The sequence below is a fragment of the Phodopus roborovskii genome, unplaced genomic scaffold, assembly GCF_943737965.1.
Source record: "Phodopus roborovskii unplaced genomic scaffold, PHOROB, whole genome shotgun sequence".
NCBI lineage: Eukaryota > Metazoa > Chordata > Mammalia > Rodentia > Cricetidae > Phodopus > Phodopus roborovskii.
This window is the reverse complement of record NW_026125444.1, coordinates 11352726-11378435: the sequence shown is the minus strand read 5'-3', so window position 1 is coordinate 11378435 and position 25710 is coordinate 11352726. Positions and strand designations below refer to the sequence as shown.

At 40.3% G+C, this 25710-nt stretch overlaps 2 protein-coding genes across 3 annotated transcripts in view; both read left to right on the top strand.

Moving 5' to 3' along the window:
* The first annotated feature begins 4497 nt into the window (after nt 1–4497).
* Ndufa5 (NADH:ubiquinone oxidoreductase subunit A5) lies at nt 4498–10816 on the top strand. Its single transcript, XM_051175764.1, has 5 exons — nt 4498–4634; nt 4900–4944; nt 7604–7720; nt 10208–10273; nt 10654–10816. The coding sequence occupies exons 1-5, from the start codon at nt 4614–4616 to the stop codon at nt 10753–10755; spliced, it is 351 nt and encodes a 116-aa protein (XP_051031721.1). The 5' UTR covers nt 4498–4613; the 3' UTR covers nt 10756–10816.
* A 4947-nt stretch (nt 10817–15763) lies between these two features.
* Iqub (IQ motif and ubiquitin domain containing) overlaps nt 15764–25710 on the top strand; it is a 62723-nt gene continuing 52776 nt past the window's right edge. For both annotated transcript variants that reach the window (XM_051175763.1, XM_051175762.1), the window contains exons 1-5: nt 15764–15815; nt 20290–20687; nt 22454–22588; nt 24853–25014; nt 25099–25271. In XM_051175763.1, coding sequence (XP_051031720.1) covers nt 20294–20687; nt 22454–22588; nt 24853–25014; nt 25099–25271 — 864 coding nt within the window. In that variant the 5' untranslated portion in view covers nt 15764–15815; nt 20290–20293. The remainder of the gene's footprint in view (nt 15816–20289; nt 20688–22453; nt 22589–24852; nt 25015–25098; nt 25272–25710) is intronic.

The window sequence follows — 25710 nt, the reverse complement described above, 5'->3', positions numbered from 1 at the left end:
AGCATTCTCTGTTTTAATAAACCTTCAGATGATGCTGGCACCTTCCAAGACTGGAGAAGCAATGTTTTGGAAGTGATCTGGGTTTGTGAGTTACTCAGAAGCAGTTTTAAAGTATTGAGAGACTAAAGCAGTGTAGGCAGAAGTACTCGGACAGAGATTCACAAAAAGATGGGATTTGGTAGTCAATTCTACATAAAAGAAATCCCCCCACTACCACCAAAAGTGACCCCAAGGGACATTTTGGGGGAAAGGGTATGAGCAAGTGAAGGGAGTGAATGACGAACTAAGGATCACTGGAAATAGATGTGCGTCATTTAACATGGAATTTCAAAATATTCCCTTCATGTTGTTATTATCAAAGAAAAGTGATTATTGAATGAAATTAAGTCAAACTAATACGGTTAAGTTTGCAATCCTCTCCCCCTTTACCCAGCCCGGAAACAGAGCAATGGTAGGTTTTCTGTTTCATTAAATTAGTAAGATGTAACCATGTTAAAAATAGATAATACCAATCTTGAGGGAGAGGTGAGCAAGGGTACCTGCTAGAGTAAATGAGGAGATTTGAAGGCAGGCTCCTATTATAGTCAGCTTCTTAAGAGCTGGCAAGTGTAAGCTTTTAAGTACGATTGGCAAGGATACCATACCCCATCATAACACATTTTCCCTTAACAGAAACAATCAGAGCAATCATTATTTTCTTCATTGTTGTCTAAATCACTCACTGATGTCATTTTCACCAGGCTGTACTTCCCTTCTGCGTCTCCTTGTAACTTCCCAGGCAACCCATTTTGTTTGGTTTGCTTTCCTCCCAAAGTTTCCTTAAGAGTCTCCCCGCCAGCTGGCCCACAGCCATCACAGCTGTGCCCTTAAGATAGAATGTTAATTCCACTTCACCTTCTTCCTCCATCTCATTCTTTGGTGTCCAGCTTCTTGGACATTCCTGCCCCACCTCTTTCTTGCTCAGGTGGTTTTCATTTGTAAACATAAACACCTTTTGTCACCCCAGTCTCTTTCTCCTTTGTTCCCTTATTTCTCCAGCCCCTTAAATCAGTCTCACAGCTCCTCTGTTAAAAATGCATGTGATGTAACACACTTAAATATGAGGCCACATGGATGAGGCTTCGTTAAGTTAGTTACTGTTATTATCTATGCCTGAATGGCAGGTGGATCTGTTTGAGTACTTGCTACTTTGGAATAGATTTTTTTTTTTCCTCTACGATTTACATGATGCTGAGATATTTTATCCCAGATTCTTTTATGGTTTACTGACTATATTTCCAAATGAATCTCCAAAAGAACACACACACACACACAAACACACACACACCAGCAAAAAAAAAAAAAAAAAAAAAAAAAAAAACTTCCATCATCTAACATTAACCTCTACCACCACCTGCTGGTCAAAAAGCTGTATGTCTTATGAGTTAACTGGAAAAGGAATGGACATTTGGGATGTTTCAACTATTTCTGCAATACAGGATTACTTGGTAGCACAGAAAGGGCAGGTTGTTTAAATATAAAGACTCTTGAGACTATTTCTGCACTATGAGTTACAGATTCTGTATTATATAACATTTTATATTACAAACAAGGAAGCTCTTAGCCCCCAAAGTCATGTTGACTGAAATTTTAAAGTGTGTGTGTGTGTGTGTGTGTGTGTGTGTGTGTTGGGGGGGGGGCAGAGGGCATACATATGATTAACATATTCACCCTGGCCTTCAAAATGTGCAGATTAGTATGAAAATTCCATCTTTAGTCAGAATTTGGGAGGTTCTCCAAGTTGTTAATGCAGGTGTTGTCTATCTCCCTATCAGTTCCTAAAGCAGGCACCACATTTTAAATTTATCCCACCACCTTTTTCACCCTCACTGTACTGCTCTTCAGATGTTTTGACCAGACCTACTAGGAAACATAACATTTTGCTGTTGTTTGCTTCTTTCTAGTGGATTTTTTTCCCAAAGAAGTAGGCATTGCTAAAATGAAAGGAGAATCCAGTTAGAGCAGTATGAGAGCTGAAGGGTTTGAAATCATCAGAAGGTGCCTTAGTTAAGTGATGTTGGCATTGAAACTGCCCGGGGCAACAGGACCTTCTGTCCTTTGTACTTCTGGCTCTGACTGTTCCTCTCTGGCTGCAGCATCCTTCAGTTAGCACTGTGTGACAAGAATTCCTTACTCACCTCATGTCTCCACATAAATACCATCTTCTCAGAGAGGTTTCTGTGCCCCCCCCCCCTAACTACAAGCTGCACACTGTTCGTTCCTTTCAGAGATGCTCACAGGGTACCTCATTACTTACTAACTTTTTTGAAGTGTTTTTTTTTCTGTGTCTAGCCACTACAAAGCTTGTAGGGGACTGAGACCCAACTCACTCACTCTGAGCAGAGCTTTATTGTTCCTACACCTCTGGGTGTCACAGGATAAACAATCAGTACAACAGCTTAGTGAATGATTAGTTCAGCCTTGTGCTGTGTATTACATTTAAACTCATTTGTGAAGTCCTTTCTTTACACTAGTTATTCTCTATTCTACTAGTTTTATTTCACTTAATTTGAATGAGATTAGTCTAACAATATTAACACTTAGTACATCTTTTTATTTTTGCCATATTTAAACTTATTTCTTATGCCTAATTTTACCTTTTTATTTATAAATGTAAAAGTATTAGTTTTTAAAAATAACCATGGATTTTATCTATTAGCATATTCTATCATTTACAGACCATGCTCCTTTATGTTCATATCATCAGATTTTTTAAATCTTCATCAAAAGTTTCATTTTCTTTTTTATCTTTCTTTCTTGATGTTTAATGAGATATACAGACGTGGTAAGAGACACCTTCCAGAGCAGAGTGAGGTAGCCACAAACCATTATTACTTGGAGCCCTTGTGGCTTCTCTCCATATTATCTTCAACAGAAATATATTTAATCTCAATATTTAACTTAATCTCAATCCAGGCTGGAGTATTAGATATCACCATCTCTACACTTTCTACCAGTGTCCACAGGAAGACTGAAAACTCTGAGAAAAGTGTAAATAGTTGGAAAGAAGTCTGTCTGTTCCTGGACAAAATGGCATAAGAGATACATACTCTTCAAATGTCTGGTTGTTCTTCTACTTTAATGACTCACCTTCTCCCCCTCCCTCTCTTTCTCCCTCCCCCTCCCCCCACTGGAGGGGGATGCAAGCTCTCTGGTTGGGCATTATTTTCACCTTTGCTCCCTGCTTGTGAATGATAAGAGACAGACGACAAAGGAAGGAGCTGTCCCGTTGGGCAGGTTTTTCAGGAACCTCACCATTGCTGAGAACAAGGACTCTCTCTTTTAACTCTTCAATTGTTCTCCTAGTGGGTCCCTCAGTGGAGCCAGAGACCCGGGTTTCAAGGAGACAGTTTGGGTTTGATCACCTAACTTTGATAAGATCAAGCCACCTCTAACCAAAAAAAAAAAAAAAAAAAAAAAAAAAAAAAGCTTTCATCACTCATCACCGAGTAGAACTGGAAGCTCCAACTCTCTTTGGACAGGATAGAGGGCCCAAAGAGCAAATTCTGTAAACTGCGGGGGGTCAAAAGTTTGGCTCTAGCTCTCCTGGCTCTAATCTCTCTCTAGTATTTACAGAATTTCCTAACATCCATCTTTCCCAGGATTGGAACATACAGTGCCCTTCTACCTCCTGAGAACGCAGAACATTCTATCCTCTTATAATGCTTGTAAATACATTCCTAGATCCCCTTCTGATATCACAGATGGCAGGAGATGTGTCCCTTTATAGCGAATTCCACTGTCACTAGCTTAGAATACCACTAGCGAGCCTTCATTCACAGTGCGCCCCTCTACAAAAGTTTGGTTCAGAAACCTACATATTTTTCTACCACGCGAAGCGATCGGTTTTGTAGTACCTTAGCCAGAATCAACCAGGTCTGTCTACCCTCGGTGTCTTTAGCAAATACCGCACAGCAGATGCCTGAATCCAAAGTTACAAAGAACACATGCATCTTTTATAAAGCCATGGTTCCACATTCTAGAACACTCTCAACTCTGGAGGCAGAGGGAACGGAGACTATGACTTCATAGCCTCCCATTCATCCGTTTCCGTAGGAGGAAACGGATGCATCAGATGGTTAATTCCACTTTACAGTTTCCGTTTACGAGAATAATGTATTCACACACCCGTGCGGAGGAGAGCATTTTTCATGGTGCTCAGGCCGGCTGTCACCCGCATTTCAATAAGCCGGGGAAGCGCGTGTCAAGACACCAGCGGAAGAAGGCTGATCAAAATTAAAGCTCCTGCAGTAACTACGTTTGCGGTTTCTCCGCAGTGTAGCGTTTCTTCTCGACCGTTAGTCCTACCAGCCGGGTCTGAGTGTCTCTGTTGTGCTCAGACCCCACAGAGCCTTGTACATGAGCTGCACAAGCGCAAACCCCTTCCGTGTGGGCGGGAATAAACCGCCGCCCCCACCCCCGCCCCGCCCGACCCCGCCCTCCTGCACGAGCGACGGGAGCCAAGTCGTTTCCTAGGTGACGCAGCTGCAGCGGCAGCATCGACGCTCGATTGAGCGGGCCTGGCAGAGGTTCCCAGAGGGCCGCGCGTGCGCTCGGGGCTCCGGGTAGCTGTCATGGCGGGGTTGTTGAAGAAGGTGAGCGAGTGGAGGTCAGCGTGGTGCTGTGGACCGGGCGGTAGGCGGCCGCGTCTCCCTCACCCGTGGGTGCACACGCGAAGCCGACCGGGTCGGGGAGCGTTGCGCTGCCCCGGGAGGGGTCCGGAGGGTCGGCGCCCCCGCGGGCGGGATGGGGAACGCGGGCCCGGGCAGGGCCGCCCGGCGAGTGGAGTGGCGGGCTCTCCTGCGCGCGGGGCCGCCTGCGCCACGGTAGACAGCACGGTTGTGTTTTGTTTCTCAACAGACCACCGGCCTGGTGGGATTGGCTGTGTGTAACACTCCACACGAGGTGAGTACGGTTGTGCGTGTGTGTGAATGAGTGTGTGCGTGTGTGTGAATGAGTGTGTGCGTGTGTGTGAATGAGTGTGTGCGTGTGAATGAGTGCGTGTGTGAATGAGTGTGTGTGTGAGCGGGACAGGAGCTGGGTGTGTGTGAATGAGTGTGTGTGTGTGAATGAGTGTACGTGTGTGAATGAGTGCGTGTGTGAGAATGAGTGTGTGTGTGTGAACGAGTACGTGTGTGAGTGGGACAGGAGCTGGGTGTGTGTGAATGAGTGTGTGTGTGAATGAGTGTGAGAATGAGTGTGTGTGTGAACGAGTACGTGTGTGAGCGGGACAGGAGCTGGGTGTGTGTGAATGAGTGTGTGTGTGAATGAGTGTGAGAATGAGTGTGTGTGTGAACGAGTACGTGTGTGAGCGGGACGGGAGCTGGGTGTGTGAATGTGTGTGTGTGTGTGTGTGTGTGTGTGTGTGTGTACGCTCGCGCGTGTGCATGTGACCTTGGTCTTGCAAGGTTAACGGGTCAGGAGCTCTCTCTCTCTGTCCTCTCTCTCTCCGTGTGTCCTTGGACTTGCCAAGTTATCGGGGCAGGAGACTACAACCTCCCAGAGCTCTTGCCACAACAGCATCATCAGCTTCGATGACCCCATGTCACCCATTTTGACGTTGGCTTTGCCATGGTATCTCTGTTAAGACACTTTCTTCTTGACGTTTGTCTTAGTATTTTCGTAGCTTCAGTTGTATGGGTTGTTCTCAGCGCTCCCCAAGTTCGAATTTTCATTTTTCATCCTTTCCCTGCCTTAAACATTTCTGCTTTGGATTTCACACACTGGCAACCCTAATAGTTGCCACCTTCAGTATCCATTGGGGGTGGGGTGGGGACAACACAAAACCAAACCAAACAAACCTAAACAAAAATCTTGTAGTTTCCCTCCTTTCAGCAATTACACCGTTTCCCTCTTTCCCTGTATACAAATAAAACTCGAGTTATCAATATTTACTGTTTCTAGCTTCTCATTACCTCTTCAGCATACTTCAGCCAGACCTGGCCAGGACTGTTCTTTTCAGGGTTACCCTTGATACCAGTGATACTAGATCCAGTCAGTTCACATTCCTCTTAATATTACTAAGAATAGCATTGAAAATATTTCCTTTACATTTATTTATTTGTGTATGTGCCTGTGTGTGTGTGTGTGTGTGTGTGTAGGTTAGGTAACAATTCTCTGGAGTTAGTTCTTTCCTTCACCATGCACCGTGTAGATCCTGAGGAGCTAACTCAGGTCATTGGGCTGGTGCAAGCGTCTTTATCTACTGGTCCATCTCCTGGCCCAAGAGCAGCATTTCCAACAGTTTTGATGCTCTACATTAAGTACTCTGTTTACTGGGTGTCAGGGCTTCTCAGTGTCCTATTTTTAGGTTTTTTTTTTGGGGGGGGGGTTATTGTTTACTCTGTTTCCTAATCCTTCGCCTTTTCTAGTTGCTCCTCATTTCTCCACTCTATACTTTTTTGTGGTATTCATGACCCAGGTCTTAGTTTTTAAATTTAGATTGGCTCTACTCTCATTGAGTGGAGACATTTTAATGATTTCACTATCTATAAACAGTTAATTCTTCTATTTCTGTATCAAGTACTGACCTCTCCTCTTATCAAGTCATGTATGTATGTATGTATGTATACATGCACGTGCTCTTGTGAGTATCATCACTTATATGTCAGACAGGTAACCCAAACTTAACAGATCCAGCTAGGATTTCCCATTTGAAATGGTTCTGGATTGCTTTTGTTATTTCACATCTCACTTGCTACTTGAGTAAATTCTCTGGATTTGACCCTTAGAATATATCCAGATTTTGTATACTACTCACCACCTTTATTCCTCAGAGGTGTCTCAGGTGCATTTTTTTCTGAACCCCTCTGCTTTCTGCTGAAGTTATTCTCCCTTTATAGTAATACTAATACTGAGATTGAGACAATATGTGGCTGGTAATGCTGTGGTCCAACCTATACATTCTCTACAACTTATGGATGAGGAATGAGGACATCTCGATAGAAGCAGCTTGTCCAGGCAACAAGGATGTGAATGCAGACAATGAGCTCTTAGTTTTGTTGAGCACTGCCTCCCTGCTCTGTATCTTACCGTGGCCCACCGTAAAAGGATTTGTATTTTCCTCCTCTGTTTTTTACCAGTCTCTTCTATATAGAAAGGGTTTGATCCATATAGCCAAAGAACACATGATACTTTTTACAAGGCAGCACTGAAAAATCCATTCTTACTTGCTGAAAACAGAGAAATGTTCTTTAGAAGTGTTGATTGCTTGTGATTATTGAAATGCTCAGGTAGGGTCTGCGTGTATGCCGTTTGAGAGGACTGCTAGGTTTACATATGTATTAATGAATAACTACAAGTTATTTTTTATTTAGCTTACTATTCCACTTTTGATAGATATACACACAATTTTTATACACATCACAGATAGAATTTCTATGTTTGTATTCCACTTTTCCTTAGGTTATAAAGAGTGACATTGAGCATAGATAAGGATTTCAGTAAAGCTCAGTTTAAAATTGTGAATCCTCTTTTAGTTTTTCCTGTGAGATACATAAATGCATTCTGTCTAATCTTTGGTGGTATTTTAACGTAGTGAAATGTGCATGGTTTGTCTTTTCAGAGGCTAACAATATTATATACAAAGATTCTTGATATCATGAAGCAGTTCCCTAAACATGCAGCCTATAGAAAATACACCGAACAGATCACCAATGAGAGGCTGGATATGGTCAAGGCGGTAAGTAGTTAAGTCAGTTTGGTTCATATGTCCAGTAAGACATTTAAGGGATATTTACAGTTGCTTTTTTTAGCTCTCAGTTTGCCCTGGCCTTTCAGTGCTACTCCTCCGTCTTTTCTCCTTTCATTCAGCAAACGCTTTGACCGATGTCTGTGTGTACAGCACCGTTGGAGGAAAAGAGTAAGATTGGGTCCATGTCCTGGGGTGACATTGCAAGTGTCCCTTGTACCACTCTTCCTTTTCTAGTTGTCAGTGGCCTTTTACCTCTTACCAAAGAAGCATCCATCTCGATTTCTAATCGCTGTAGAGAAGCACCAGAGACTCGTGTCGTGGTGCGATGTTACAGAAAGCCGTCAAAATAATTATTTTAGGGTAATTGCTCACGCAAGCCTGTAATTCCCAGCTTCTAGGGAAGCTGAGGCAGAAAGACCACAAATTCTCTGTCACCTTGGGCTCCAGAGGAAGCTCAGAGCCAGCCTGGGTAACTTTATGAGACTTTGTTTAAAACAAAAAGCTAGAGGTGTGGTTCAGTGGCAGAACTCTTAGCATGTATGAGCCCTGGATGGGGGATTACCTTGAACTTCTAATCCTCCTGCCTCCATTTTCTGATTTCAAGCATGAGCCACTCCCTGTGGTGGTGGGGGCAGAGAAATTCATGACCTTGTGCATAAAAAGGGGCACCTTGCCAACACACCCGGGCCCCGGCCACACTTAACTTTTTAAAAATCTTTTTGTGGTTATACTATGAAGGATTTTGGCCTATAATTTCATTCTATTTGTTGTGCTTTGGTGCTGGGCTCATGCTGGCTTTCTCAACCAAGTATCAATGGTTCCTTCTTCCCTTTCTGTGTAAGAGAATACAAAACAACCATGCATCTCATTAAATATTGGGCAGCATGCATGCAGCCTTTTGTCATGTAGTCACCTGTAGAAAGACCTGTTATGAATCCAATTTCAGTAGACCCTGGGCATGCAGACAGGATATTTCCTGTGTGTTATGCTTTGCTTTATTTTAGTGGGTTAAAGTTGTGACCAAAAACAACGTGGGGTGGAAAAGGTTGATTTAGCCTTCCATTTACCCATTATGTAGGGACGTTCTCAGTATGTTAATCTTACATCTTTTTCCTGTTGAAAAATCATCCTGTGATTTTCTGTGTTCTTTCTTTCTGAGAGACTGAGTTTTAAGCCTCTTCCTGAGCTGAGTATATGAAACCCAACTTTAACTGATGTCTTTGGAGGTAGTTGTGGTTAATTTTGACATGGTCTGTAAGGTCTGCTGAGGCCTAGCTTTTGTTTATCTTCTTCATCCCCCCCCCCTCCCCCCCCCGCCAATTCCTGTTAAGTCTCACAGGTCAGCAGCTGCTGGTAGTTCTGAGGATTCCATGCAGCTTTATTTTTGTGGTCACTTTATTTTCTTTCGAATGCCCCTTACCTTATCTAGCTGGTTTGAATATGCCTGCTCCAAGAACTAGGTGTTCCTGGGCATGTAGCTCAGCAGTTGGGTGAAGGCTTTTTCTTTTCCCGTACCATCAAAAGTACAAAGTTGCTATCATTAATGCTCTTTTCATTTCATTTATGGAACAAAAGCCACCTGCATAATGACACTAAAGAGTTCAGTCTATTAGAGAAGAGTTTCCTTAGATTGTCTAGGTATATTAGTAATTTTCTTAAAGAATAATATACATTAAAAAATACAGAAATCATAAGCATAGGGCTAGATGGATTTCCAGAATTAATCACATTCTAATTAATACCAGACAAAAAAGTGACATTCCATGTTACCAAATCATTTATTACAAATTACTACCCTCATAATGGTAGCTACTATTTTGATTTTTTTAACATAATATATTCATTTTGTCTATTTCTAAACTCTGTAGGAATGGAATAACTTTCATATACCCATTCATATCTGCTTTTTCCTACTTACTAGTATATTTGAGGGAATCATCTGGTTTAGTACATATAATTTGTCCCTTAACGTTGCCATATGGTTAGTATTCTACATATCTCAGTACCATAATTGACAGATCAGTTCTATTGGTGGTGGCCATTTAGGCTATTTCTAGTTTTGGGGTGCAATTTTATGACTTCTGTGACATTTTTGAATATATAATTTATTGTGCATGTTTGGTATTTACCCAGAAGAGGAGTTTTTTTTGGTTATCTGATAGCATTTATTGTTAATTCTTTTATAGGTGGTATAAAAAATGTTTACAAAAACAAAATATTTGAAAACTGTTTTATAAAGACTCTGTATCATGTCTTACCTTTGCTAAGTATATTAATATTTAATAGTTTTTATGGAATAGTAAGAAATGAAATGGATTTGCATCAGATTTTTGGTAAAAACATCAGAGCATGGTGAGAGAAAACCACTTGTCAGAAGGGCTTTTATCTATGTTCTTAACAGGTAGGATATTAAAATATTCAGGTATTATGCTTCTATGTATAATTTTCCTTCTTCCTTTCTGCTTCAAATTGTAGGAACCAGATGTTAAAAAATTAGAAACCTTGCTTCAGGGTGGTGAAGTGGAAGAGGTGATTCTTCAGGTAAAGAAGCCCTGGACGTTTAGTGTCTGGTGCCCCGTGAGCTCCACACTTGCAGCTGATGGCTAAGTGAGGGCTTGGGTAAACCTGGAAGCCACTGTTGTGAAGGAAGGATGGGCTTCACATCTCTGAGAGTTTGTGGACACTAATTTCTGCAACTCTCATTCTCAGAACTCTAAGGTGACCCATCTTAGTGGTGACCGTGCAGCTCTGAAACTTGAATTTTGTAATGGCACAATATTTGATGGCAGGCTACGTCATGACATTAATATCCTGATGGTGAAAGTGTGAGTTCTAGTAGATGACTTCCAGGTATTACTCTGAAAATACCTCTTGAATTACTTACCATATGACCCTATTTTCAACTTGTCTTTTATCAATAGGCTGAAAATGAACTGAGTCTGGCAAGGAAAATGCTGCAGTGGAAGCCATGGGAGCCCCTGGTGGAGGAGCCTCCTGCCAACCAGTGGAAGTGGCCCATATGACCACAGTTCCTGGTGGCTGATGAGAATTAAACGCGCAATTAAATGTTCTGTTATGCTACAATGTGTCCATGTCATTGACATCAAACTAGTATGTGCGTACCCTATTTCCGAGACATATTTAGGAGACAACATTGGTTATGGTAACGGGGTCTTATGAACCCTTTCCCACTGGCTTTCTGGTTTTCATTTCTGAGGTCACAGTAAGCTGGCTGTGCCTTTGCCATTCTTCACTGAAGTCCTCCTGTTATTTTTGAGCCTCTTTGACATTTCACCAGCAGAGTTGCTATAGCTTTGTTTAGTGCAGGGGACTTTATTGGTGTTTGCATAGGAATTTCTGGTAGTTGATACATAAATAAATGTGGTCGTAATGTTCTCTGCACCTTGAATATGAGTGCCAGTCACTCCTCTGAGTACATAACTAAATCACACAACTGTTCAGAGTGGGATGCTGTAGTTTATCTCTGTTGGTCTGTTTAGAAAACTAGAAGCCACCCGAGTGATGTAACACTGTAGAATAAGATGCACTGGAGGAACTGAGACCGTGATGATAGTAACAGGGTAACATAAGCTGTGTATCTCTAGAACTCATATTCCTAACAGGCGTCATGTTGCTCTTTACTGACACGCTTGGATACAATTGTCACTCCAGTCTGTATGATATAGCTTGTTCCAAACATGCCATGATCTTCCTTCCTTGACTTGTCTGTCAAGGTACCTGAGCTGAAGTCACTGGAAGTCATGTGCCAAGGTCTTTATATTGGGCATAGACAATTACAGTAAGAGAAACTGTCTGCAAGACACTGTCTTAATCTACTCTTTTGCACTTGATATCATTCTTATGGCCCACTTGTTTCCAGTCCTTCATTTCTTTCCCATGTATTTTATAAACATCCAGATTAAAGTCCTCATTACCCAGATGACTCTGTTTGCCCTAGATTTTGAATGTTGTAGAATATCTTCTAGACTAATTTGAGTAGTTTTTACAATGGCTTCTTGCTGTTTTCTCAGTAGCCTTCCAATAACTCAAATTCTTAACAGATCAAAAGAATCCATTCAGGTTTGGCTGTGTAGAGAAGAAAATGGTCTTAAGGTTTGTTGTCCCCTGCCCTTTTTTCACTTAATGCCGGATATTTCAGTTACTGGACAGTCTTTGTTTTGGAATAAAAATGGCTTTACCTAGCCTAATCAAAGGTGTATTCATCTTGGAATGATTGTGAATGGGTGAATAATGATTTCATAAGGATGACACCTGTATAGTGGACTATCCTGGACAAACAGTATATGGCACCCTACTAGGGTAAGTCTGGGGGCTACCACTTACTGGAGGCCACAGTCTGTGGTTGAGTGTGATGCCAGCAGACACAGTTTTCATTGTCTCATCCTCCCCCTCACCTTTCACTCAGATGTGCAGCTTGGAAGAAAAAGCTTGTCTTTTGACTTCCTCTTTTCTTGGGGAGCAGTCAGTAGAGTGAGTATGGATGCCTCTTCAAAATGACAAAAATCTGTGGGGCAATTCTCATGTAAGAGTATCAGCTTCTTTTTCTTGGAAGTCTCTGTGGTTACACAAGTTATGTCCCTGTATAAGCATGTGCTGTGCCATAATGATAAATGCCAAACTGCTAGATAACCACATGGTTTTGCTTACGTTCAGTAAGTTCAATTTTCCATAAAAACTTGTTCAATGAGATCCTAAGGTGTACATTCTAGTTGATAAGGAATTTAATTGCTAGGGACTACAGAAACATTTGAAAGTCTTAGAGATAGTCAACTGAAACTAGTTAGTGAAATGAAGTAGTGCAAAGAACTGACTTAGCAGTCTCCCTCTCTCTCTCTCCCTCTGTCTCTCTCTCTCTCTCTCTCTCTCTCTCTCTCTCTCTCTCTGTATGTGCTTGGGAACCATGATAACTTAAAGTGTGTTGTTCCCTGGTACCATTCACTTTATATCTTTAAAAGTTTTTTATTTCACTGATTTTGTTTTTGGACAGAATATCTCATTGACCTGGGTATTCTCCAGCACTGGGATTATAAGCATGTGCCATCAACCCTGGCTTTTGTAGACATGGGTTCTGGAAATCAAATTTAAATTCTTACAAATCAAGAATTCTATAGTACACATGCAAGGAGACTTGACAAAGGTTGCTCCAAAGAGTTCTACCAGGAAGGGACACAGGCTAAGCTGCTGCTTCCAGAACATTCTTCTGTGAAAATGGCTATGGGGAATTGGAACATAGCAAATCACATGAATAAAGACAAAGTATGTGTTCAAAGTGCCATAGAACTCACAAATTGTGTTTGCCACACTGTTAGTTTTCAAAGTTTCTTTGTAGTTTCACAGCATATAATCTTTTGGTGGCATACCTAAATGTAATTAATGACATTAATTTCTGTATATGACTATAAATTGCAAGATATATTAATGGATTTCTTGAGTGTGTGTGTGTGTGTGTGTGTGTGTGTGTGTGTATGTGTATCTGTAGCTTTCTTAGAAATAAATACCACTATCTTGTTATAGAATGTCACATTTTACTCTCTGAGAATAGATTCCTTTTCTTCAGGGCAAAACAGACCCACAAATCTTTTAAGTTTTAGAAATTAGTGGAAGAGAATGTTTTCCCATAGCTTGTTTATAAATAAACCAAACCTAAGTTGATACAAGACTATTTCTGATTCATATCCCATTTTAATATGAATAATCATTTTTGTCACAGAAGTGCCAATGTATTTGATTCAGGATTGAAGATGTGTTAATTAATACACACTATGTACCGACACTACCTTCCAAAATTCAGTAAAATCTTGAGTATCAACATATCTGACATACTTCAAAAATTTTGATAATGTGATAATGGGCCTTCACATTTTCAGAAATGATACAGATTTAATCCAGAGATAATTTCCAATGCAATTTCCAGCTCCTTAGTATTGTAAACAATTATGGTAGTATTTTTCCTACCTAGCCATTTTTAATCAAGATGCATTTCCATAGTTACTTTGAAATGCTTGATTTCATAAGGCCACTAGGTGGCATCTTCATAAAAGTGGGAACACGTTAAAAGAAATAGCTTATAAATAAATGCTGAGATGTGTTAAGAGCAGTTTTCCCGACAGCCTGGTTCCACTGCTGTGCCAGCCCCAAATAACACACAGAGACTCTGTATTAGATATAAAGCTGTTGGCCTGAGACTAGCATTTCTTATTGGCTAGCTCTGTCTTAAATATTAACCCATTTCTATTAATCTGTTTTCACGTGGTCTTATCTTACCGGAGAGAGGCTCCGGACCTCTCCTTTCTCAAGTCTCTACATCTTGAATCTCCTACTACACCTCCCAGAATCCTTGTCTCCTAGTCCCACCTATCTTGCTTTCCTGTTTGCCAACAGTGCTTTATTTGTTAACTAATAAGAGAAACATATTTACAGAATGACATCTCCCATCAGAGATGACTGAAGGTAGAGGAGTCATTTTGACAACAAAACCTAAGAAAGTGTACAGATTTAGGATGAAAAGTAAAATCAAATGCTTTAGTATGGCACTTTTCATTTTGTAATTAATAGTGCTTTCCTATCACTATTTTCATTCAGGGAACATCGACACCTTCATGTGTTTGTGAGAGAGTGAGTACACTCTTGATGTGTTAGTCAGCTATCCAAGCTACATAGACTGCATAAGGAAAGTACTCTCTAAGAAAGGCTGTTGTAAAGTTGAGCATAAAAGGTTACATTTGTAGCATGTTCGTTATCAATACTTTGAGACGGGTAGCAGATATCAGTGGAAAGAACACAAACCTTTCTGCTGCCTGTTGTCTGCCCCATTTTCAACCTCTATTCTTATCCATAGTGTTTTCATACTGCCCCTAAAAGGAGGAGAATTAATAATAAACCTTTGAAGTGAAGGGGTGGGAAAGTGAATGTTAGTGGAGAGGTGAGTGTGGGATTGTAGCAACAAGGTATAAAGAAATGAACGCAAGCAATGACTAGTGTGGATGAGGGAACGGGCTGTATAGCAAGTTTTTAGTTTTATTAATCTCTTTAAATATCAAAGGATGTTAAACAGTAGCACGTATTGTAATGTAGTAAAGTGGCACGTGAGAAAGATGCCATGCAACAGCTTGGGTGGAGGGTTTTTCATTGGGAGAAAGCGAATGGGAAAAGGGCAGGGAGAGGGAAGACAGGCCTCTGGAAACATGAGCAGCAGAAGAGAAGGCAAAGGAGGAGAAGAGACAGATATGGAAAAAGGAGGGGGAAGATGGTAGGTGGGCAGGGCCCTTTTCAAGGGAACATAGTGAATGTGCACAGGTGGTGCTCTTAGTGGGTGCAGCTGAGGGTGTATCTGTCAGAAACCCAAGGACAGGTCAGTCAGTACAGGTGCCTGAATACTAACAATAAAAGGGGGTTTAAAATCTGGGCTGCCTCTCTTATTAAATCTTTGTGTGTTTCATTTTCCTGAATAACACAGTAATGCTAATAACAGTCCCTCAATAGAATCATTGCATTAATTATTCAAAATATAGATATGGTGCTTAATGACAGTACTCACTAAACGTTAGCTGTTATGAGATAACCACATGAAATTGGTGCAGTGCACATAGTAGATCTTTTCTCTAAAATTGTGATTTTAAAACTTTAAAGAAGTTGAGGACAGAAAGAGGAGTATTTAATAGTTCTCCTGATCTCTGGCAGCCAGGAAGCTACAGCAAGGGTTGAAACTGGACTCTTTTGTCAACCCTGTCTCTCGGTGCTTATATTTGCATTTTTAAAGAAAATAACCTGAGTTTAGACTGCTACAGATTACGTTTTCAAAGTGAAAGAGCTACTGGAGGAGAGAGGTCAGCTTCGAATCACGCTAAGGTCTAGGTTCCTGGCGTCTTACAATCTCCACTTTTGTCTTCTCGGCTTTTGCTCTTGCTGCCTAGTTCCTTTGCAACTGCTCGGGGCGGTGCCCTGGAGGAGGAAGCTGCTAGTTGCTAGGATACGGCCAGCAACAGAACATCTAAGCAGCAAGGGGCTGCTTCCCAGGACTGGAGAAACCTCTTGGTCTGTAATAGCTGTGTTTCTTGAGCAGGTAAGGGGACACATTTGGCGTCCCTCTTCTAGATGACTGCTGGTTCTAGATGAGGGTGACTGTGTATGGACTTTACAGGGGTGCCAATCTCTCTTGGGCGCCAGGACCGTCTGGTCTGGAGATAATGCTCCATAACTTTAGACAACACCTTTTTTTTTTTTTTTTTTGCCCCTTCTCTAGCTACTCCCCCACCCCGTGCCCCCAGATTTGATATCTTCTATCAACAGGGTCAAGGTGTACATCACCCTTCCTCCTGGGTGCTGATGATGGTTAACGCTGGAGAAGGAGAGTCAGGTGCCTGCATCTGGCTTCCTATGGTGACCGTTTCCAGTCTGTAAGGATTCAGGGCCTCCAGACTTTCCTCACCAGACACACTGCTTTCCTGTACTCATCATTTCACCTACCAACAAAAACTTAAGTAGGCCCATTTCATAGAAGGCAGCAGCCTTACCAGTATTCTAGATGCAGCAGGCTTTAAATGGGAAGAAATGAAATCATGACTCGAGGTGAAAAGGGCAGAACTTAATAGCTATCGCGTTTTATTTTTAAACCATATGACTAAAACCTTTTTGAATAGGTAATATATAAAAATGAGGAAAATTATTCACCCTTGGGGATGCATGTCTCTTAGCACTGTAGAGATGAGGCAGGAGGATGGCAGGTTGAAGGACAGCCTTGATTACACAGTGATATGATGTGTCAAGAGACCCGCACCTCCACTAAATAGCCTGACAGTCTGTCTGTATTATTCACTGTTCTATTTCTGTGAAGAGATACCATGACCAAGGTAACTCTTATAAAAGGAAAGCATTTAATTGGGGGCTCACTTACAGCTTCAGAGATTAGTTAGTCTATTATCCTCATGGCAGGGAGCATGGTGGTATACAGGCAGGTTCTGGAACAGTAGCGGATAGCTACATCCTGATCCACTCACAGAGAAGTGGGGGGGGGACTAGGTCTAGACTGGGCTTTAAAAACCTCAAAGCCCACCTCTAGGGACACACTTCCTCTAACAAGGCTACACCTCCACATCCTCTTAATCCTATCAGAGTTCCACTCTCTGCTGACTAAGCATTCAAACATATGAGTCTATGGGGGCCGTTCTTATTCAAACCACCACATGCTCTAACAATGAAAAACTGAATGTCAGACATCTTTCACCTACCCATTCCCCTCCTCTCCACCCATTCTAGAGTTGTTCAAAGTATATGTGCCGTGTAAGTGAAGTTGACATGAGTGCATACTGTATTAACACCGTATATCTCAGAGTAATTTCCTATAGGTATTTCCTGCCCTGCCTTATTTTTCATACATTTGTTACATGTTGAGGCAGTTTTTCTCAGGACATCATGTAACTTGGAAACTCATAAACAAAAAGATTCATAAATTTCCCTACCAAAGAATTCAAAAGCAGTCTAGTAAAAGACAATATTACACCAAGTGCACAATTGGTAACACATTTATAATATACAACAAAGGGTTGTTTAAATGAAGGTACTTAATGTCCCAATACAAAGATGAAAGGAAATGTCAAGTGGCAGCAAGCAATATAGTGTTGAATTTTAAGAAAACATTTTGATGGCATTTAATGGAGATCTGAATGTATTTTGACATCTTCATCTAATTATAGAAAATTTTTTATAGTGTGTTTTAGCTTGTCGATAAAGATGATGTACATTTGTTGCAGCCATGCTTTTTACTTGTATATCATTAGGGACACATGAAATGTTCTTCACTAGAATGGAACATAATGTGGCTTCCTTAGCTCTACAAAGAAGTTACTACACAATTGATGAGAAAAATAAAGTACAAATAAATGTTTAAAAATGTTAAGTATAGGTTTGGCAGTGGTGGCACACACCTTTAATCCCAGCAGTTGGGAGGCAGAGGTAGGCAGGTCTCTGTGAGTTTGAGGCTAGCCTGGTCTACAGAGTGAGTTCCAGGACAGCCAGTACACAGAGAAACCCTGTCTTGAAACAAACAAACAAACAAACAAAAAACCCCAACCAACCAAATAGATGTTAAAGATATATTAAGTGAAAAACAACTAAACTTCATCAATGTTTAAAATACACAGAAATGTTTATATAGTTAAAGATATATGGTTCCAATTATGAACATCTATGAACAATTTGTAGAACTGTATTGCTCGACATTGAGAGATAGAACTAGAGTATTAACAATACGAGGTTTCTGTTACTGTTTATTTTATCCCTTTCTGTTCTAGTACCTATATTTTTTCTTTTAAGAATATTATGGCCTCTTAAAAATGAAATTATTTAATAACATTGTATAACATTAATTAAAAAACTTGCTAATAAATAAAAACTTCAGAAACCCAAATTAACCAGACCCAAGATCTATACAACTCAGTGAAGTTTTATACAGTTAGAATAGGCATTTGAAATGAAAGATGTGGAACTTTACATTCAATTTTACACTTTAAATTTTGTTGTGCCTACCGGGTTTCCTCATCCAAGGAAGTGACTCCCGACTGCAAAAGCAACAGGTTTTTATTGCTAAGAACCTAACTGGCTGGGACCTCACTCTATCAGAAGAGTAAGGTGCCTGCTTACAATTGAGAAGTGTTTTTAAAGGGGAAGGGAGGTTTGAGACTGCTAGTCTCAGCCCATAAGGTTTCCAAGGTTACAAAGATTTCATAGAGTACAACATTTTTATAAGGTGGGATTGTTTAGTGCACCTGCAAGGTTAGGGGGTTTTCTTTGTCCAGGACTGGTTGGCTCAGTGGCCTTGTCCTTAAGATAATGGGGGACAGGGAGAATGTCCTCTCCAGTCAGGGAGTTATCTGTATCTATTGGCAGAAGCACTTGTTCTTTCTGGTTTTCCCTTCTTGCCATGAGTCCTGTATCTTTTAGTTTTTAATTTTCCTTCACAAATATCAAATATATTTTATGTACTTATTCACCACTAAACCCAAAATTGTTGGTGACAAAAATTAGGATTAGAAGACAATTATCTTTATATTCTCTTTCATAGCTTGTGTTATAAAATTATAATAAAATTTAGAAAGTTAAAAATCAATTTAAAAACCATTCCAAATTGTAGCTGGGATGCTGTAGGTACCTATTCAGGCTGGGGCTTCACAGCCCTTTCCAGCTCATTCGGTAGTGTGTATTCTTGGTTATTTGCAAGTGAAACGTGCTGCAGTGAGTGTTTATATAAATTTATGTATGCAAGTGGAGTGTGTTACTAGACATATGGAGAGTGTTAGGAATAGATATTAATTAGCAGCTTACCCTAGCTGAGTGAGGATAAAAACCTGCGGTTTGTACCCTCTACTCCATTCGAAACCATTGGCATGTTTTGACTTGCAAATACAAGATAGTCTCTGATGGTGAAATTTCTGTTTAACTTCTGGAGCTGGCAAGTAACACACACTGGGGCATTCCCCAAATCTAATTAGCTTGTTCATATGGATGGAATTGGCAGTCCCAAGCAAGACCTTTTCTTCTACCCTGGTGCCATCTGGCATGGGGTGGTGCAACCAGAGGTTCCCTTGCCAGATTGGCACCATGTTGCTTTCACTCTTCAGGACTGGGAGTTAAATAAACCACATTTCTTTCCAAAACTATGAATCTTGGAATCCTAAGATGACTGCAGCAATGCCTTCTGAAGGGAGACCCTGGTGACCTTCCACTAGGTTCCATCATTTAAACTGAATCATGTAAGGCCAACCTTGCAACACAGGAACTTCTGGAGTTATAAGCCCAAACTCTCAGTTACTGTAACTTTGACTCCAATTACCTTGCAACATGCCCTATGTTTGATGTCTCTTTGGGGGTCAGAGGTCAACAGAGGTCATTGGGGTCTCTGCTTCTGTTTGTGAGAGTAGAGCTAATGTAGTATGTGTGTGTGTGTGTTGTCCAGTGTATATTATCTGGTTGATTGTTTGAAAATTTGAATCCTTTCTATTGCCAGAAGCTATTATATCACATTAGTTTTATATTTAAAAAAAATTCCCTAAACACAAAACAACCAGGTCTTTTCTTAAAGAAGTATGCTTTATTGAATAAAAAAAAAAAAGTTTTTTACTTCCAAATGTTCCCAGAGAATATCATATTCCAAATTCTATTTTAAGGTTCTCTGGTTTCTTTTTTTTTATTTTATTTTCAGTATTTTTAAAAAATTAAACCCCATTTGTGATTTAACCTGTCACTAGTAAGAAAATAAACCTTAAAAAAAAAAAAAAGGATCAGTATTTCAGGTGTCTGAGAGCTTTGTCTGCATATATGTATGTGCGCCACATATGTGGCTGGTATTTATGGATGCCAGAAGACGGCATCAGATCCCCTGGAACTGAAGTCTCAGACTGTTGTGAGCCTTCCCACAGTGCTCGGGAACCAAAGCCGGGTCCTCTGCAATATCAGCAAGTGCTCTTAACCGCATAGCCATTGGTGCCGCTCCAGCAAGTAGCTCTTGGGTGTCGCAACTTTAACTATTTGTCTTAATTTAGGAAAATGTCTGACACGGAGGAGCATGTTGACCTTCAGAAGCAAGCCGAGTCCACAGCAGACAGCGAAGCGACTGCCGATGTCATCAGTATCCCTCGGCCTTTAGAAGAAGTAGAAGAGTCAGATGTTACTGCCGAGCAAGAATCGGAAGTAGAGGAATTCACAGAGAGCGAGGGAACCACAGAGGGGCGCAGTGAACGCAGCATTTCCACTGCAAAATCGTATGATCCCAAACACAGGGACGAGGGCGGGTCCTCTGAAAATGATGTACACTCTCAGGAAGAAAAGCAGAAGTATGCAGAGTATCGGAGACTAGAAGAGGACCACATGTTATTTCTGAATCAAATAAAAGCTATAAAGGAGAATGTGCAGATGTCAATAAAAGAATCTTCAGCAACAGGTAGTAGCCATAGGAGACCAGACATTGTGTTTCTCTATTTCAAAGGGTAACTTTTTTGTCTAATTTAAAATTCAATGAAAAAGTTTAAAAGTTTAGTTTAAAATTCGTGTGTGTGTGTGTGTGTGTGTGTGTGTGTGTGTGTGTGTGTGTTTATGTATTTCAAACAGAATAGGAATTGAATGTTTTTAGGAACCTTGAAAATTGGGAACAGGTTCTGAGTAAATTCATTTTATCATTGTTTTGTTTTGGCTTAGAGATTTGGAGTTACTGTTTTTTGTCTTGTTTTTAATAATATATATATATATAGTGTTCTGATTACATAACAGAAGAGGGTACTAGATCTCATTTTAGATGGTTGTGAGCCACCATGTGGTTGCTGGGAATTGAACTCAGGACCCCTGGACGAACAGCCAATGCTCTTAACCTCTGAACCATCTCTGTAGCTCCTGGAGTTAATTGTTGCACATACCTAGCAAGATATAATATGGAAGCTGATTCCAGATCCTCATTCGCTTTGGGTATTCCATTATATACGGTGCTGCCTTTACATTTTTGTTTGTTTGTTTTTGGATGGTTGGTACAAAACCGTATATACAGCTCAGGAAAATGCATTTTGGCTTTCATTTTAGGCCAATTTTAATGACATATATAGAACAATGTGGATGCCATGTAGGTGTTATCAATACTTGATAACAGTAGCAACACAATGGTTACATTGCTGCTGACTGCTCAGTGCTTGAGAATTTCCACCCATAGCAAAAAGAATTGGGGATCTGATTTAACAGCAGTAATAGCATCAGCAATGAGGGGGCAGAGACAGCTCCTACTGTCACCCTCAGCACTGAAGAGCTCCAGAAATCCTTTAGGGACTCATTCAACCTAAGCCTAACCAGTATCGTAACTCCAACACAGAAGGCAATTTCAGGACAAGCCAAGATGGTGCAGAGTTGGATAATTTGTTACAGACTCTAAGCATGATTTTCTAAGAAAGGAATCTCTCAGGGGGAAAGTAAACCACACCTGAGAGCATGGGCGTGGGCTCTGCAAGAGACCTGATTAACTGCCTTACCATTTGCCATGTATACCGCTTTGGTGGCTTTTCAAGTTTCACTTCAAAAGGTTATTTGAGACACTTATTTCCTTCTCTATAGTCTGATAAAGCAGAACAAGGAGCCAGTGGGATTGCATGTCGTCCTTTCTCTATTTACGGGTTTTCTGGTGAGACTCCCTGAGGACTGCAGGCTTAGAGCTGGGCTGGGAGTGAGCAGCTTCAGCTCTACTGGAATCCCTGCTTGTCACCCATCGAGTGGCAGCAATCTGATAGTTGAGGGGTTCCTTTCCCTTCTCATGGCCCTACAGCTTCCTTGTCTTTCTATCCTACCTCAAGAGCTTTGGTGAAATGTAGCTCTAAAACATAGAGGTGGCGGCTCGATGATGCTACGTGCTGTGCTGTGATAACAATGACAAGGAGCAGACTGAGAAGAAAAGTTTGCCAGTCTCACCAGACAGAGCCCAGTAGCTCTCAAATCAGTTATTCCATATGAATTTTTATGCTATTTTGGATATTTTAGTAATCCCTTTTTAATGTAATCCACACCAAATGCATAGTGATTAAAAACAAACAAACATGAAAAAAAAAAAAAAAAAAAAAAAAAAGAAAGAAAGAAAAGAAAAGAAAAACCCGTGTTCTACTTTCTCATTCTTTAGATACAGGTTGCTGACCCTTGCTGTATTTGCTGATGATTTTTTTCTCTTTTTGTTTACAGTAAAAATTGTACTTATTCCTGTAGGCCAGGAAATCATAATGCCTTTTAGAGTTGATGCTCCATTTAGATTCCTCAAGGAGCACTTTGCACACCTCTTGCGTATCCCACATTATGTACTGCAAATAACACATGCAGGTGAGTTTGAAGGCTAAGAAATTTATCAAGACTGTCTTGATTTTAACACGTAAAACACCTTTGATCTTTAAAACTATCAGCATTGCAAATGGGGGGTGGTGGTTATACGTTAGCCCACGTAACGTGCCTCTATAAACACACATTTCAGTCTAGATCCTTTGGATATAACTGGACATTCTCAGAATCATGAAGAACTATTCCTGTCCTCAGGTCATTTACAGATTATCAAGGAAGGATTGCATGGGGGGTAGTTATCACATAACCATGGAGGTGCTTTCATGGAAATGGCCACTCAAACTTGAATATTACAGAGGAAGGAATCTAGGTGGCTATAGGACAGTTCAGACAATGAAAGTGATAATTTTTGGGTCAAGTTCCAAAGGGGTGGGGAAACTCGATGATGTCTTAAGTGAGTGGAAGAGAAATGAAACTGAACAAAAAATGGGTGCTGAAGAAGATATAGATAGAACACAAATATAGTTCATGAGTTCTATATACATGAAGGCCATTTTCACAATGTAAAATTTACTTGCATTTTGTGGATGTCATTGAGAATCTCTGCTTATGCTACTCAGTCTTATGTGGTAATTAGGTAAGTTCTTTGTAACTGTGCTGGTCTACTAGGTTAGCATAGCTGATATGTTTATGTTGGAAATATATGAACAAATCCTAATGTTTTCATTAAAATGGTTTTCTGTATTAATTTATAAAGGTGTCACAAATAGTTTTTAGGGAATAAATTTAGTTCTAAATTAAATTCTAAAAGCTTAGGCATGGTATGATGGCACAGCAGATCAAAGTACTTGAAGCGAGCCTTAAAACCTGAGTTTCATCCCTGGGACAAAACGGTGGAAGGAGAGAACTGATTCCTTCAATTTGTCCTCTGGCTGCCACTCCTGTGCCATGACATGCACACACACATGTGCATGAACACACACACACACACACACACACACACACACACAGAATAAATAAGGGAATAAAGTGCAATAAAAGTTTTAAACCCTAAAAGAGTGAATGAAAGCCAAATGTTAAGATGTATTGAAAACCAATTAAAGGTTGATTGGGCAGATCAAGCTAAAGTATGGAGTGATTGTCAAAAAATGATAATGATGATCACAATGGTAGAGTCATTAGCATATGTTGGTATTTCTATAAGATATTATGATTATTCATTTAATTCACACAGCAACCATTTGAGGGAGATATATATTATTACTAACTATTTGGAGAGTAACTAAGGGAACTCCTATAAAGTCACTAATAAGTGGCTGAGTTTGAAATGAATGGCATCAAAGAGGGACGTTTAAACTACAGGTTATTAACTCAATTGTGAAGTTTAGAATCAGAGGCTACAGAGAACTTAGAGATCCAGTAAAGGATATCAATAAAGGGGATCTTTATCCTTGGTGTTTTATGACTGACCATTCTTCTTTATAATTACTGGTACAACCTCTGGGTGACAAGTCAGCACCAAAGAGAGAAATGTGAGATTCCATGCCAGGCAACCACCCTGAAGAACAGGTGCCTTCTTCCTGCATGAGAGCTATAGTTCAAACTTGATGGGTCTGTTCTCACTCTAGAAAAGAACAGCCTAGAAATCACTATTTAGCTTAGGTTGCACTTGAACTCTTAGGTTAGTGAACATTCTGCCTCAGCCACTCCTTTGCTAGAATTATAGCCATGAGCTGCTATGACTGGATTTATTTACTTTTATTGATATGCAATCACATACATATTTATGATGCTTCAGCAAGATTTAAAATATGAATCAATAGAGCAGAATAATCAAAATGTCCATCTTTTTAACTCTTTTTGTTATCTATTCAATATGTTAAATTGTTTTGAATTATAGTTACTGTCTTGTGGACTTTTCTGTACTAACATTATAGCGTGATGTAGAATTCACTAATACTGCATTTAGTAATTTACTGACATGTGTTCCTACAAGCATCTTTGATATTCACCCTTTTCTTAAAATAGGAATGACTGTTGATCACTGAATATAATTGTGATTGTACTTAACGGCATGCATTATATGCTTGAAAACTACTAAGATAGTAAAATTTAAGTGTACTCACCATAGAAAGTGTGTGAGGTATAGGATTTGTTAACTTGATTTAACCATTTCACAACCTGGGCATGTGTTGATTATAACATCATTTGGTACAACTTAAACACACAGTTTTCTCAACTTAAAGTAAGAGTGAACAGAAACAGCCATTTCATTGCCATAAACCATCTTAACACTTTCATTTTCTCAGGAATAATTGTTGGGAATAATGAATCTCTAATACAATATGGAGTTAAACCACAGGAAATTGTCCAGGTGGAGATATTTTCCACACATCCCGATGAATATCCAGTCAGAAGAGTAGAAGGCTTGAGCGAGGGCTCCCAGATCATAACGGTCACCATACAGACTGGTGAGTCCTTTGATGTCTTTTAGAAGGTGTTCCAGAGTGCCCTTGGGTTGAACTTTCCTTCAGTCTTGGTTTTCATCTTCTTAGGCACTGATAACTACGAGGAGGTAGCTGTTGAGATAATAAAAACCGACTTCCACAAGCCATTTCTTGGTGGATTTAGACATAAAATAACAGGAGTAGAATACCACAATGCTGGAACACAAACCGTACCAAGAAAGATTCCTGAAAAATTCAATCTGTTTTGTAGGGACACCCAGGTAATTTTTTAAGTTTCCTGATTATGAGTGTGGCATTATAGGATCAGTAATGGCATACTCTATGAGTCCCTTAAAATTTGGCACAAGTCAAACAGCTTTGAGATTGACCTTACTGGGGACAGGTAATGAAGAAATGACAGATAAATGGGAATCTGGTGGTGAGTCCTATGCCCTGATGGAGATTCAGCAGAGCCCATAAACTGTGCATTTATTATGTACCTCTGAATATGGCCTCTACTGTGGAAGGAGGAGGTTTGCTCATTATATTCAACTGATAAGGAGTCAGTTAATCTTGTAGGGTCTCTTGGGGAGCACTGTCAGGCTGCAGTCATCTGGGAGGAGGAGGAGGTTATTTTCTACACACACTGTCCACATCATTACTTTGACCAAGGGAAGGTCTTGCTACTGCCCTGGTTTCTGACCTGGGGAAGGCTTTGTG

What these genes read in the sequence shown, in the direction of transcription:
- Ndufa5 (XM_051175764.1), top strand. Translation starts at nt 4,614, where the DNA reads ATGGCGGGGTTGTTGAAGAAG. An exon ending in TGTGTAACACTCCACACGAG is followed by an intron (nt 4,945 to 7,603) that starts GTGAGTACGGTT and finishes TTGTCTTTTCAG; the next exon opens with AGGCTAACAATATTATATAC. An exon ending in GGCTGGATATGGTCAAGGCG is followed by an intron (nt 7,721 to 10,207) that starts GTAAGTAGTTAA and finishes TTCAAATTGTAG; the next exon opens with GAACCAGATGTTAAAAAATT.